At 37.0% G+C, this 16,717-nt stretch overlaps 1 protein-coding gene across 1 annotated transcript in view; it reads right to left on the bottom strand.

Moving 5' to 3' along the window:
- Positions 1 to 16,717, bottom strand: part of LOC126248390 (calcium-dependent secretion activator-like) — a 1,500,396-nt gene that overhangs the window by 545,874 nt on the left and 937,805 nt on the right. The window contains exon 15 of the mRNA XM_049949341.1: positions 16,469 to 16,489. Coding sequence (XP_049805298.1) covers positions 16,469 to 16,489 — 21 coding nt within the window. The remainder of the gene's footprint in view (positions 1 to 16,468; positions 16,490 to 16,717) is intronic.

The raw sequence follows: 16,717 nt of genomic DNA, 5'->3' as shown, positions 1-16,717 counted from the left end.
GATGTCGAAGATAATTTTCTTAAGAATGTTATCACTGGCATATCCTTGAAACTGAGGAACACAAATGAGAATGTAACAACACAGCACTGATTGTAAAATATGAACACCCATAGAGAGAGATTTTGTAAGCTGTGAACAACATATAGATCCATGTCAACAAAGTCTTCTGTGCATTGAAATGATGACTAAAAAAGTGGGTGCAAAAAGGCTTGGAGAAAATCAGACCAGCTAACATGAAAGAAGAATAGGATGTTACCAGAATGTGGAACAAGAAACACAGAATGCTGACAGTAATGTCTAGAATAAGTCACCTTTAAGTAAAACTGTTGTTCAGTCTATAAATACTGAAAGAAGGAAAAACTGTCAGCTCTTAATGATTACAACATTACCACTACTGACACTTTATTAATCGAAGTGAAATAGCATTTATGTTGAAGGGTTGTTCAACTTGCTGTACACTTAAGATAGACAGAACCAATGAGAGAGTGGTGTTAATTTTCAAAGCAGCACTTCACATTTGCCCAAGAATGCTATTAACTTTTTCCCTGATGATTTCATATGAACAGCACCTCGTGGTTACCTCAATCATTTCAGGGAGTGATGACACTGTGCTATACAAGCACTTGTCCCTTCTCACTTCCATATCCTAAAGGAAACATACCCTAGAACCCTTATTCATCAAAATCTCTATTAATTCCTGTACAACTGTCCACTTCTTCTCACTCCATATTGAATCAACATGGTAAGATATGGTCCAAACCATCCCTAAACAAAAATGTCCCTCTTTAAACCAACCAAAACCCTGGTAAGTAGAGCTTGAGAGTAGGAATCTTGCACTGAAATGTCAGCCTCCCCATGGTCTGTGGCATGGGCGGGGGAAGGGTGGGCTAAATTCAACTAATCAAATTAAACAATGAAACAAACTCAAAGGCAAGAGGAACAACTTGGGTAAAACTTTCTATTCTGCACCATATAGTATTCAAAACATGAGACATGAAGAACATCACAGTTGTTTGAAACAAGAATTATAGAACATGAAATGGGACATGCTTGGAATCAGTGAGATGAGGCTGAAAGATGACGCAATTATTACCCCAAGTCTGGACACATCCTATTTCACAATAACTTGTATGTAAATTTGCATACTGGTGTTGTAGCTCTGCTAATTCACATCATGATGGAACATCTTACCACTGAGACCTTGCCCATTTCAAACAGAGCGATCTATGTGATTGTTGAATTGGATGCTAAGATTAACTTCAAATCATTTGTGCCTATGCATCTGATTACACTTCAACAGATGATGATCTAGAACAGTTCTATGAAGAGTTGACAACAGCAAAAAATTTTAAACCCATCACATTTTCCTTATTATTTGGCAATTGTAATAGCAAGACAGGAGAGAAGTCAACAGAAGACCATCCCTATATTGCCAGTTTTGAACTTCCTGTGTGAAACTAAAGAGCACAAAAATGATGACTTTTCTTAGCAAAGAATGTTTATACTGCATGAACATACTTTACACATAAAATCCAAAAAGAAAGTGGGCTTGGAAAACCCCTGGTGGCACAGGTGAGAATGAAATAGATTACACACTCACATCTAACAACTGAATGTGATCAGATGTGTCAGTCATAGACTGCTTCAGGACAGGGAGTGACAATAGGTAGTTAGAGGCAGAATCAATACTAACACTCAATGTGAGAGATCTGACCTGCAATAAATGAGTCGAAAGAGGAAAGAAGTGAACTCAACCAATGCACAGAGAAGAAATCAACATTATAAAAGTAAAGAGGAAAATTAACTGAATAAACTCCCACCAGAAATTACCAGCAGTGCAGAAAGTCAGTTTGTTCCAAAAACAGAAAAGTCTGAGATTCAGTCTTGAAACAGAACAATTTATAGAAGAAAGGTGAAATGCTGACAGAAGTGCACCCAAATAAAGAGATCTTGACAAAAACATAAAGAAAAAGATCAGAGGAGATGCAAAATGCAAAATAGAACACTTTTCGAGGATACCATCAAAATCACTGTCATAATGGGAGTCCTTCTTTTAAGTAAAGCAAAAGGGAAGCTTACAATGCACAACATTTGGAATGAGAAGTTGTTACCCAAAAGAAACATTTTTTTAAAATCCATCCAGGCATTTCATTGGAAGCACTACAGTCAAATCACTGACAATCGAAAGCCTAATTGTCTTGAGGAAGGGAAGTGTTGTGACTCACCAATCTTTCAAAGTGCCACCACGAAGTTACGTGCATCCTCTACATGCGGTGCTGTCTGCCAGCCATGCAGCAGCAGCGTCACCTAAGTGGCCAGCCAGCGAGTGGCCATTAGACGTGGACTCAGTTATGATTTGACTGTTAAAGTGTACACACGTCTTACTCTGTTTATGTGATCTGTGACTTTCATGTATTGCGTCTTCCTTGAAATATGTTTGTTCAACTTGACGTTATTACAGGAAGATTCCACAGCCTTGGAAAATTGGTGACAACATAAACAGGCCTATTACTCTTTTATCTTTCTGTTTTGGGGTTAGTGCTAAAGACAGCATTCTTAAGAAACTTATTTTCAAAGTCTATAATGATTATTACATGTGTTGTGTACTCATAATGTTTACAGTAAAAGAGACAGGGAATGTTCCAAAAATGTGAATCCTGCATGGTAAATAAGCTTTATGCTTCAGACAGAAAAAAAATAATTCTTGCAGTTATTGATTTATTGTATTTAGTTTACAGTGGGTGCATTTGTGTATTATCTGTAACCACAATCTGGTGCCTAAATGTTGTTATAGATATGAGAATAAAACTCAGTGATATGTACTTTTGGTATATCCACTGTTCGCAGCCATGTCTTCTTGAGTTGCAAGCTGTGGTGACTTCTGAGCTTGCTCAAGTAATACATTACCTGGTAGTCTTCCTGGTGATAGTACAACTGAATCTTGGTAACAATACAGGAAAAGTCAGGCAAATCTGTAAAACATGAGTTATTTCCTAGATGACACAGAATTATCCTGCTAAATGCACACAATTTTTCATGTCATATCCATTGAATAATCTTTGTGATGATGCTTCTCTTAAGGTGTGAGCTAAGGCTATCAATTTATGGTTTTTAGCCCAGGAAAGTTATCCTATGCATAAATTGCAACCAATCTTGTTTTTCACATTGTGATTTAATTCTGTCCTAGCCACCAATGGAGCAATAAGTGCAGCTGCAGCTCTTCACTCATTCTGAGGGAACACAGTCAGCTGTAAGGTGAAGGGTGCTTTGGCTCTCAGTTCCAGTCTTGCTGATAGTCAGATTTTCAGCCATTCCGTTACAGTGCTGCACACATTCACACCAAAAAACAGTGAGAAAATCTTAAAAATATTTCTCCACAAAAAGTCAGCTCATTACTTCGAGCACTCCACAGCATACACGTAAAGACCTTACAATAGGCCAAATGCACAACTGACAACTCTCTCTATTCCTGCCAACATAATCTGCCATTTTTGAGATTACACAATTTTATATGCAAAATGCCACATTTCAATTGTCTTGTACAGACTGTTTCAAAGCTGAAAATGAGTAATATCTTACTGACAAATGCCAACACAGGCATGCTCATATTACAAATACTTTATGGTTTACTAAACTAGGATTTCATCATGATAGGTTGCATTTCATTTGCATTAGTACAAATAACACCAGAACAACATGTGTGAGGGATAACTTCCCAAACCAGCTCCTGCATTGTTTTGTTTGTGAAAACAGCAGAGTGCATTGTCCTGTCGTAGCAACATGTGATACAGTTTTGTCAGCCACTTTTCTTATACCATGACTGAAGGTGTTTCAGTTGTTGGCAACAAATACCAGCTGCAATAGACACATACATGGAGAGGATTTTTTAGTGAACAACACACTTTTAGAGCCATTAGATGCAAACTGTTATGTTCAAACTGTCCTTTGCTTGAGTAGGCTATATGTCTTTTATTAGGGCTCAGTCATTAATTTCTTCATAAGATGTTAACATAAAGGCACAATAACCCATTATCACTAATAGCACTGCTCAGGAATGCTCAATGAATGAACTGATGATGTTCAAGCAAACATGCAGTAATTATCACCCACTTTGATTTTTGTTGCTTCGAATTAGAGTATGCAGTACTCATGCACCCAACTTCTGGACCTTGCTTATCAAATTCAAATGACACACAACAGTTAAACTGTTGCAGTTCAGCACTAGCAATGGTTAGCCCAAACAACAAAGGCTACTGCAAGTCCGCCAAATGTAATATTACACATCTGGGGCACAAAGAAGGTGGTTTGTGTGGAGAACCGCTTCCCATGGTTGTGTCCATTACAGCTGGCATCCATTGACAGCTGTTGAGACATATTGTGGTCACCATATAAGTATAAGAATACTGACCAAGAAAACTGCAGAAGGTGTTGCTACTGTATGAGAACACCCTTCTGCACACTGTTCATTTCACTAAATAACCTACTGAAGAGCTTGACTGGGAAACATTCTCTACAACACTTATTCTTCTAATCTCCCACCCACAAATGTTTACCTTTTCTCTCTCTATATTGAAAACAATAACGAATATTTCTTTGTAGAAAAAATGGTGTTGACATACTGATAGGTGAAATATTCCTGAGGTGACATAGTCTGTCATTAAGACCTCCTGCTGGAGATTTCTCAGGAAGATTTTGTTATCAGAAAAAATAATATACCTTTCTATGGGCATGTCATATCAGATCTATAGTTGGGGAAAGTAGGGTACAGATCATGAAGAGGGAAATGGATAGTTTGTAGTTGGATAAACAGGAAATTAGTGAAGTATGGTGATAAAAGAACAGGCCACCTACTTCAGTGAGTACAGTATAATCAACAGAAAATAAAATAGCCATAAAAGAGGAGAACTACTAACAATGAATGAGGTACATTACTATAAAAGCTGTAGTGAATACATTATCATAGGCAAGGTAGACACAAAGATAAAAATCACCACAGTGACATACACTATGTTAACAAAAGTATCTGGACACCCCAAAAACATTCGTTTTTCATATCAAGTTCATTGTGCTGCCACTTACTGACAGGTACTTCGTATAAGCAATCTCAGTAGTCATTAGACATCATGAGAGAGCAGAATGGGGCACTCAGCTGAGCTCACAGAATTCTAACCTGGTCAGGTGATTGGGTGTCACTTGTGTCATACATCTGCATACAAGATTTCCAAATGCCTAAACATCCCTAGGTCCACTATTTCCAATGTGATAGTGAAGTGGAAACATGAAGGGACATGTACAGCACAAAAGCATACAGGCCGTTCTCATCTGTTGACTGACAGAGACTGCCGACAGTTGAAGAGGGTCATTGTGTGTAACAGGCAGACATCTATCCAGACCATCACATAGGAACTCCAAACTGCATCAGCATCTACTGCAGTATCACGACAGTTACGTGGGAGGTGAGAAAACTTGGATTTCATGTTCAAACAGCTGCGCATAATCCACACATTATGCCAGTAAATACCAAACGACACCACACTTGGTGTAAGGAGCGTAAACGTTGGATGATTGAACAGTGGAAAGACATTGTGTGGAGTGACAAATAACGGTACACAATGTGGCAAGCCGATGGTAGGGTGTGGTTATGGTGAATGCCCGGTGAACATCATCATTCGGAGGTGGTGGCATTATGGTATGGTCATGTTTTTCATTGAGGGGGCTTGCACTCCTTGTTGTTTAGCATGGTACTACCACAGCTCAGGCCTACATCGATGTTTTAAGCACCTTCTTGCTTTCCACTGTTGAAGAGTAATTTGGGGATGGTGATTGCATCTTTCAACATGCTCGAGCACCTGTTCATAATGCATGGCATGTGGCGGAGCGATTACATGACAATAACATCCCTATTGTGGACTGGCCTGAACAGAGTCCTGATCTGAATCCTATAGAGCACCTCTGTGATGTTTTGGAACACTGACTTGATTCCAGGCCTCACCATTATACATCGATACCTCTCCTCAGTGCAGCACTCCATGGAGAATGGGCTACCATTCCCCAAGAAACCTTCCAGCACATGACTGAATGTATGCCTGTGAGAATGGAAACTGTCATCAAGGCTAAGGATGGACCAACACCATATTGAATTCAAGCATTACCAATGGACGGTGCCATGAACTTGTAATTCATTTTCAGCCAGGTGTCCAGATACTTTTGATCACATAGTATAAGTATGCCTGCTAGCTCCTCAGACAGCGAAAATATTGAAAAAAATATATGATGAGATACGAGAAATTATTTAGATAGCTAAATGAAATGAAAATTTAATTATGTCATGGGACTAAAATTTGGCAGTTGCAAGAGAAAGAAAAATAGTAAAAGGACATGAACCTAGAGAAGGAGTGAATGGGGAAGTTGTCTTATAGAACTTTGCACAGAGCACAATTTAATCATTGCAAACATTTAGTTGAAGAATTATGTAAGAAGTTGTATACATGGAAGAAATGTGGAAACAGTGACAGGATTCTGTTACATTACACACTATTAAAAACAAAACAAAAAAAAAGCATTATCTTGCTGAAATGTAGGCCCAGGACAGTGTGACAGGAAGGAGGGTGAGCTGAATATTGTCGACATACCACTGTGCTGTAAGGGTGTCTGTTATGAAAAGAAATGGCACCCACACTATCAACTCTGATTGTCTGGCAGTATGGCAGGTGACAGTCAGATTGCTATCTTACCTCTGTCTGGGATGTCCCCAGATATATCTTCAGGTTGGAATCTCATTGACTAGAGTAGAATTGTCTTCACTGATGAATTTCATTTTCAACAGAGTCCTGATGACATTTGAAGATGTGTCTGGAGATGCAACAGAATGTGGTGGGATACCAATCTTACTGTTGCTCACCATGCAGCCTGACAACCATGACTAATGGTCCAGAGTGTGAGTTTTTTTCACAGCATGGCCCCTTTGGTTGTCATCCTTAGCATGTGCACTCGGACTTTGCTTTGCAATTCATCTTATATTAGCAATACAGAAAAGTCTCTCTCAAAATTTTTTTCTGCATATATTTTGTACAGTAAATGGTTGTTAAAGATGTAATCTGGCAACACAGTAATCACATGTATGGTAACTAAGTATGTCATCTTATAGCTGTAGTTCTGTGTAGTTGGTGTAGTGGATAGTGAGTGTTTTGGATTAGCATGCAGGAGGTTGAGGGTTTGATTCTTGGTCAAGGCTTACTCATTTCTGTTTGTTAAATGTAGTCTGTATGGTACGGTAGCTGGCCTGGTAACTGTCATATAGTGATTACAGTGGGTCTGCCACAAAACATTTGCAGTTATATACTATGAACATAGAAATGGAAGTACAAAGCCTTTTGCACGTTGTGGATGCAAATTGTTATGCACCACTGAATCTAATAGATTCAAAACCTGTTTACTGTGTACCCTCCCCCAGTGGTCCCTTCAAAATTATTTGCAAAGCACATTGCTTGCCCTAATCGCCTAAAGAAATGTAATGGACCTGAATATGGCAAGAACAATAGTTGGTATTAACCAGTGGGATTGGGGGAGGGTACACACAAAACAAGTAATGATTTAATTCAATTGATACTGACAGATTTAGCAGCAGCATAGTAATTGACAATGCCCAAGGTAGTAAATATACAAAATTCAGGCAGGCAAAAGCAAGAAATGTGTTCTGAAAAAGATAAATTTGTTCTCAAATTTAATTTTATGTATTAGGAGGTCTTTCCTAAGCATACTTGTCTGCACTGTAGACTTGTTCAGAAGTGAAAAATTGATGATAAGAAGTATCAACCAGATTAGAAGAGAAGAGAAGCATTTGATATGTAATACAAAAGAAGAATTTAGAAGATTGGGTGAATAGATTGAATAATAAATTAAGAGACACTGAATCAAATTGTAGTTTAAATAAGTTAAAAGTAAAAGATGAGATAAAGATGGGATAAGTTGACAGGACACATACTGAGGCATCAAGTGACAGTCAGTTTGGTAATGGAGTGAAGTGCTGTGGATAATAATTGTGGAAGGAGATGATTTTTTACTACAGTAAGGAGATTCAAGTGGTTGCAAGGTGCAGTTCGATGTGGAGATGAAGAGACTTGGCCGGGACAAACTGCATCCAAACAATCCTTGGGCTGAAGATAATCAAGAATATAGTTCATATTTCCAATGAAAGATCGTAATTTTTTGATCTATTTTACTAAACATACATAATTTACTTATTGTTTTATTCTCACTCTTTGTTTCAAGGTTATTATTACTACACTACAAAATGATCAGTTAATACAAGATCTATGACAATATTCCTAAAGAGGTATAGTTTGCATCTCACTGAAAAGAAAAAAAATGGATTGTTCACAGAAATGTCATTTTAGCATTATATTCTTCTTTATTGCCAGTAATGTAAAAGTTGATGATACCATACTGTAATGTTCTAATTTATCTCCCATAAGCAAACCAAACTAACTGCAAATGTAGATCGTGAAATGAATAAACCATAATGCATAAAATTTCATTATTAATAAAGGGAGAGGGGGATGATAACTGGCTGTTTGTCAAAATTGTAACACCCAGAGATAATGGTCTGTGAGAATCCAAATCTAAGGGATTTGTAGGAATGTATTCCAACAGCAACAAGCAGATCCCATGACTACAGTTAATTGTCACAGCAGGTCAAGCATGCCATGCCCCAGGCTTGAGATGTGCCTATCATCCACGTGACTGTAGAGGTAGTTACAGATTATTTCTTGCTTACATAAAACGGAATTATGTGCCAGCTTTATTGTGGCACTGCTGACTGGCTCTCATCAGACTCTGGTAGTTCATTTAAATGCAACTTAAGTCCACTTCATACCCAACAGTTGGTATTACAAGTTACAGTACGTGAGGTTGTTGTCACTTCCAAGTAACTGTTTTCATGCAATTCTTGTGAAATATCTTTCTTTAATGTAAATGCAACAAATGATGTCTCAAACAAAGCTGTGTTGTAAATAATGAAAATATTCCCTTTGTTTCTCCATTATCGGAAAAAAAAATCTGTATTAAATAATATAACGTGGTGTTATGTCATGAGGGTGTCTGAATATACTAATGTAGTGAAGGTGTTTATGCATCTATTTAATAAAGACACATTACTTCCATATGAATAAAAGCATAAACAAATTCTCCAGAAGGAATGACATAGGTAAAGAAAAAAACAGAAGCTATAGAATGTGAAGTTGATTGGAAGTATTCAGCACCTCTGGGATAATGCATTCTACAAAAATATAGCACCTGAAAAATAACTTATGTATTTCATACATGATAGTTGAAGGGTTAGAATTGCAAAATGATGGTGAATAGGTGGACTCTGAACTGCCCTCCCAACGTGTTATCAAAAAAGTTTGTATTATGCCCATGTCAGTAAGCGAAAATCCATCCAGTGAAGTGTGAAAAACGTGGAGTTCATAACCAAAATGACACATTAATATCAAAAGTTATACCGGCAGCAAGTTCCTCCATTTGAAATGGACAGAATAATCAGTCCGCAAGGAAAGAGACAGCCATACTAACTCTTTTGGCTCAAACAGGTCACCCTGTTTATAATATATTATGTTATACATTGGTTAGTGTGAAGACCCATAGAACAAAAGGGACTTTAACATCATAATGAGTGAGTACCAGACCACACAATTCACTCACAGCATGATATGACAACCATTTTATGTGTATGGTCATAACTAACTGTACAGTTTCTTCCAGCATGTTTATGCAATACTGGAGGAATATAGCTGTTTGCTCATATCTGCACTGATAATTTGAATTCAGATGCTGTACAGTCTATTGGCCATGATGTTTATTGATGTCCACTTCCTACAAATTAAATATATTTCACTTTACAGTATGTTCATTACTGCTCTGGTCTTTAGTCTGAAGTCTGGTTTGATTGAGCTCTCCATGCTACTCTATGCTGTGCAAGCTTCTTCATCTCCTAGTGACTTCTGCAACCTAAATCTTTCTGAATCTGCTTACAGTATTCATCTCTTGGCCTCCCTCTATGATTTCTAACCCCCCAACAATATTATACTAGTGATCTCTAGGTGTCTCAGAATGCATCCTACCAACGAGTCCTTTCTTAAAGTCAGGTTGTGCAACAAATTTCTTTGCTCCCCATTTCTATTCAGTATTTCCTCATTAGCTACATGATCTACCCATCTAATCTTCAGCATTCTTCCATAGCACTATGTTCAGAAAGCTTCTATTCTCTTCTTATCTAAAATGTTTGTCATCCATGTTTCACTTCCATGCATGGCTGCACTCCATACAAATGCTTTCAGAAGAGACTTCCTGACATTTAAATCTATACTCATTGTTAACAAATTGCTCTTCTTCAGAAATGCTTTTCTTGCATTGCCAGTCTAAATTATATATCCTCTCTACTTTGGCCATCATCAGTTATTTTGCTCCCCAAATAGAAAAACTTATCTACTTCTTTAAGTGTCTTGCTTCCTAACCTAGTTCACTCAGCATCACCTGATTTAAGTTCACTACATTTCCTTATCCTCATTTTGCTTTAGTTGATGTCCTCTTATATCCTCCTTTCAAGACTCTGTCCATTCTGTTCAACTGCTCTTATAAATCCTTTGCTGTCTCTGACTGAATTGCAACGTCCTCGGCAAACCTCTACATTTTTATTTCTTCTCAATGAACTTTAATTCCTACTGTAAATTTTTCTTTGGTTTCCTTTATTGCTTGCTCCATGTACAGATGGAACAACATAGTGGATAGGTTACAATCATGTCTCACTCCCTTCTCAACCACTGCATCCCTTTCATGCCATTCAACTCCTAGAATGCTGTCTGGTTTCTGTACAAGTTGTAAATAGCCTTTCCCTCCCTGTATTTCACCCCTGCCACCTTCAGAATTTCAAAGAGCATACTCCAGTCAACTCAGTCGAAAGCTTTTTGTAAGTCTACAAATGTTATAGATGTAGGTTTCCTTTTCCTTTACCTGTCTTCTAAGAGAAGATGTAGGGACAGTATTGCCTCACATATTCTTTCATTTCTTCAGAATCCAAGCTGATCTTCCCTGAGGTCAGCTTCTACCAATTTCCCCATTCTTCTGTAAAGAATTTGTGTTAGAATTCTGCAGCCATGACTAGTTAGAGAGATAGTTTGATAATATTCAAACCTGTCAGCACTCGCTTTCTTCGGAATTGGAATTATTACAGTATTCTCAAAGTCTTTGTGTATTCTACCTGGCTCATACATCTTGCTCACCAGATGGAAGAGTTTCATGTTGGTTGGCTCTCACAGGCTATCAGCAGTTGTAAATAAATGTTGTCTACTCCAGAGGCCTTATTTTGACTTATGTCTTTCAGTGCTCTGTCAAATTTTTCTCAGAGTATCATCTACCCCATCTCACCTTCATCGATGTACTCTATCCATTTCTGTAATATTGCCCCCAGGTATTTTTCCCTTGTATAGATGCTCTATGTACTCTTTCCACCTTTCGGCTTCCCCTTCATTGCTTAGGACTGATTTTCCATCTGAGATCTTGATATTCGTACAGGTGGTTGTATTTTCTGCAAACATCTCTTTAATTTTCCTGCAGGCAGTATCTCCCCTTCCACTAGTAGCATGTCCATCAAAAATCTTACATTTGTCCTCTATCCACTCCAGCTTAGTCTGTCAATTTCATTTTCAGACATTTGTATACCCTTATGCTTGCTTCATTTACTGCATTTTTATACTTTCTCTATTCATCAATTAAATTCAATGGCCCGAGTTAGCCATGAATTTCTGCTGGACCTCATCTTTTTAACTATTTGATATTCTGGGTCCTTCACTATTTTATATCCCAAAGCTACCCATTCTTCTGCTACTTTATTCTTCTCCCCTCTTCTTGTATATTGTTGCCTAATGCTCCCACTGAAACTATCAATAACCTCTGGTTCGTTCAGTTTGTCCAGGTCCCATCTCATTAATTTCCTCCCTTTTCACAATTTCTTCAGTTTTAATCTACAGTTAATAACCAACAAATTGTGGTCAGAGTCCAGATCTGTGCCTGGAAATATATTATAGTTCACAATCTGGTTCCTAAATCTCTGTTTACCATTATACAATTAATGTGAAACTTTCTGGTGTCTCCGAGTACCTTCAACAAATACAACCAATTTTCTGGTTCTTAAACCAAGTTTTAGCAATGATTAAATTATGCTCTGTGCAAAATTCTGCCAGGTGGCTTCCTTTTTCATTCCTTTCTCCTAGTCCACATTCACCTACTACTTTTCCTTCCCTTCCTTTCACTTCTATGGAATTTCAATTCCTCATGACTATTAAATTTTCATCTCCCTTAACTGTCTGAATAATTTCTTTTATTCCATCATACATTTCTTCAATCTCTTCATCATGTGTGGAGCTAGTTGGAATATAAACGTCTATTACTGTGATGGGTGTTGGCTTCATGTCTATCATGGCTACAATAAAGCATTCACTAAGGTCTTCACAGTAGTTTACCCATGTTCCTATTTTCTTATTCATTATTAAACCTTCTCTTTCATTACCCCCATTTTATTTTGTGTTTATAACCCTGTATTCATCCGACCGGAAGTCCTGTTCCTCCTGCCACTGAAGTTCACTGATTCTGACTATATCTAGCTTTAACCTCTCCATTTCCCATCTTAAATTTTGTAACCTACCTGTCCAAGCTCTAATCCACAGAACACCAATTTTGTTTCTCCTGATGACATCCTCCTGAGTAGACCCCACATGGAGATCTAAATGGGGGACTCCAGAACATTTTGCCCAAGAGGATGCCATCATCATTAGCAGAGCTGCATGCCCTTGGGAAAAGTTATGGCTGGAGTTTCCCCTGTAGGGCTATGAACAACACCAGCACAGCAAGGCCATTTTCTTTGATGTTACGAGACTAGATCAGCCAATCATCGTGACTGTTGCCCCTGTAACTACTGAAAAGGCTGCTGCCCTTCTTCAGGAGCCACACATTCGTCTGGCCTCTCAACAGGCACCCCTCCATTGTTGTTGCACCTACATTATGGCTATCTTTATCACTGAGGCACACAAGCCTCCCCACCAATGACAAAGCCAATGGCTCATGGGGGTGCTGGTGGCAGGGGAAACAATGACAATATACTTGTAATGTTGTAATGTTGAGCAGAACCATGTTTTGAGATGGGTCCTGGTTTATGTTGTATAGTGAGGTCCATGTACATTGCAGCTACTATGATGATTGATCTGGTCATGCAAATCTTTGAGCAGCATAGGAGATGAACTCAAAGCGTGATGGTGTTGAGGTGCCACTGGATTGAAGACGTGTTCTAGATTTAAGTGCACTGAGGACAAGATGAACAGCAAAGTGTTAGAATAGTTGTTTCATTAGCATTACGATCAAACTATCATCATTGATATATTGTGAACTGCTAAAAGCAAGTGGATGAAGACCACTAGTGAGCTCATTGATTTGTTTACTGTAAAAATTACAGCCTTAGGCTGCAGCAGATTGACAGTGAACTCACTACTGTATTCTTGAAACACATCTGAAATCATGCAAAATTATACCTACATTTCCTGCAAAAACAACTGTGAAGTGCAAGACAGAGGGTACTTCTCCTAGTCATTAGAGCTTTTTCCCATTCCTTTCAAATATGAAATGTGGAAACTGTGATTGCTTGTACCTTTGTGTCATATAAGATATCTTCAATTACGATTTTGTCCATTTGAAACATAGCAAGGTGGAACTTCTCCATCTAGTATTTTTGTACCCTATTGATAACTACCTATTTCTCCACTTATATTTTGACTAAAGATAATGCATGTATCTTACATAATATATCTGAGATGGCCACAATACTGCACACACAAATTTCTCAATAATTTATTATTCAAGTGGTTATTTTCAACTTGCAGATTATAGTGGTATAGTTAGTTTTGTTGAAAACCATGATCATTAAGAGTAAATTACTGTAACAGCACCTAATGGAGTTACTGAAATGAGTTAATCAGTAGTTTTGCGGGGACTGGCACCACTCAGTGTAAAGTTCCCAATTCATGGTATCCATTAACTATCTTTGTTTGTCAAAGATCCAACTAATGTAACATATAATAGTAATTAAAGTTGAGACATACACAAATTTATTTTTGTTATTCGATACACTGTATCTGTTTGATTCATAAAATCCACATTACATTTGTGTTACCCTGATTTTTCTGAATCAAATAAAAGCCATTGGTATTCAGTTAAGTCATTAATTAAGAATTTGTATAAATTAACAATAATTTGCAACAAGGCAACTGTACTTCTAAATAGGTAATTCATAGAGGTGACTTACTAAATAGTTTTTTTTTAATTTCTTAACTAACTATATATTATGTAAACCAAATTATTGTCAGAACATACAGCAGATTTACAATAGTAAATTTCTACCTTATGGAGTTATAAACTACTACATAAGTACTGAAATCAGAAAATATCCCTTCCCCTGTCAATAAATACTCTCCCCGCCAAAAAATTTGTAGCCCACACTAGGAGCCAATTGTGCTAACATCTCCACATTACTTGATTACTGAGCACCATGTAGGCATTTATCTTTATGAACTTCTTTGGTAAAATTCAGTACAGGATTGAAAATCTTAGAGACAACATCATGAAGTACCTCATGTTGCAAGTTTTTAATGTCTTTGTGTTAGTGACTACCCATATAGCATCTCTACAAAAGTTCCACCTCACACTATGAAAAATACATCAAAGTTTGCAGTTAGCAATCAACAAGCTAATTTATCTACAGGTGTTTGTTATCATCAAGATTTCATTATGTAGCAAAATGTATGAAAGTCAGTCTGTCATCAGAACTGTTCCAGTTAACATCTATATGTTATTCTATAGCTGTGAACTTCTTTGGTTGAAATGAAGAAGAACAGCATTTATTAGGATACATCCTATAGACATTTGTTTGACATGTGCCACACTAAATCAGTTTAGTGTCTTTAGTAAAGAAATGGATTTATATAACTACATTTACATAAACTGTGATTAGTGGAAGGATGAGGTCTATGATATGTTGCCACTGGCCTGTCACTGATTATATGGGTTATACTGGGTTTTGTAATAAGTGAATGGAAATGTTATGAAGCTGATCATCATCCAGAACGTTAATTTAAATTTAACAAATGTGTTTAACAAATGTGTGAAAAATTAAAACTAAAAGCAATAATGATGTTTCCATTATTGTTTTAATACTGTTCAATACCCTAAAAGTTTTCAGTTTTGATGTGACAAACTTGATTTGATATTGAGAAGAAGAGACCACAACCATGTTAGAACCATTACACATCCTTGAAAGAGTGTTCCAAACTTCACTTTTTGAAACCGTTTTTCAGTTCATCAGCAGTACCTATAATTTTTATGTGTTTACCTACAATTCTTTTCTCATTCTCTGAGTTTGGTTTTGTACACCATGGTTTCTACAACTAAGTTCAGCCTGATTACTCTAAAAACACACTGTATGTCTCATTTGGTCCTTCAGCTAATCTAGTCACCCATTTAAGAGGAAATTGTAGTGGAGGCTGTACAGTTTTAACTTAAAATAGAAAAGAAAAGGAGATTCAGTTGCATAAAGAATAATATACTGCAACAAGCTGAGATGAATTACTATTGGACTTGTCATGTGGAAGACAGCTTGTATTACAAAAAAAAAAAAAAAAAAATGCAAACAAGGTAAAGTGGACATTGAAAATATTGTTCATAAAGTAAAATTATGGCATTCTCTACTGTAGCATATATCATTTTGTAAGGCAAATCTTAAATGGAGCTATTTCTGAGCATACAACATGTACTATATACCCAAACTTAAAAGGAATTAGCATGAAGCAAGGACTTTTTGTAAGAACTGACTATACTGAAATATATCAAAAAGTGGATACACACACAGCCAAAATATTAACTAAACGCTAGCTCTACAAACAAACAAAAAATAGAGGATCAGGTTGTAGTAAGGTAATCAGAATTATAAACTAGTATATTGTCAAGTCATGTTTATCAGGCATGAGTTTGTAGCTGCAGTTGGACCAGGATAAAGGAGATGTTGCCTATGGCAGTACTGAAAAAAGCAATCTAGAAGTGAGTGAAGTTATTATGGAAAACCTTTAATCAAGTTGGCTGAACAAAGATTTTATCCTTGCTTCTCTCAAATACTAGGCCCATACGATAATGAAATGTATACTGAGACAGAGCAATGAGTGAAAGAGAGAGGCTATCTAGGGATTAAGTGGGTGCACAGTTTTGGACACAGGAAAGCACACTAAGAAGCAAGAAGCTAAAAAATCATCAGTGAAGAATGAAATGTAGGACATGATAACATTCTGAAAGTCTCCTTGCAGTGATAAAACTACAAACATTTAAGCAATGACGAATGCCAATCTAATACATAGATAAAAACCATAACACTTACCCATCCCCACCATCAAGTTAGCTGAAATATAATAACAAAGTGAATTACATATATTAAAAAATGACACAAGTTCAAATATAAACATGTGTTGTTTTAGTTAATCAAAGCCTCCTGCTCTGCATATTTATATATAAGCAAAATATTCCAGAACACTTACAAAAATTTCTCAATATAAGCATAGGATTATATTGTAAAGTCATGATTTTCAGTTTTTTTAAGGTTTGAAAAGTTTATATGAATATAAATATA

Source organism: Schistocerca nitens, chromosome 3, assembly GCF_023898315.1.
Source record: "Schistocerca nitens isolate TAMUIC-IGC-003100 chromosome 3, iqSchNite1.1, whole genome shotgun sequence".
NCBI lineage: Eukaryota > Metazoa > Arthropoda > Insecta > Orthoptera > Acrididae > Schistocerca > Schistocerca nitens.
This window is presented reverse-complemented; position numbering and strand designations above follow the sequence as displayed.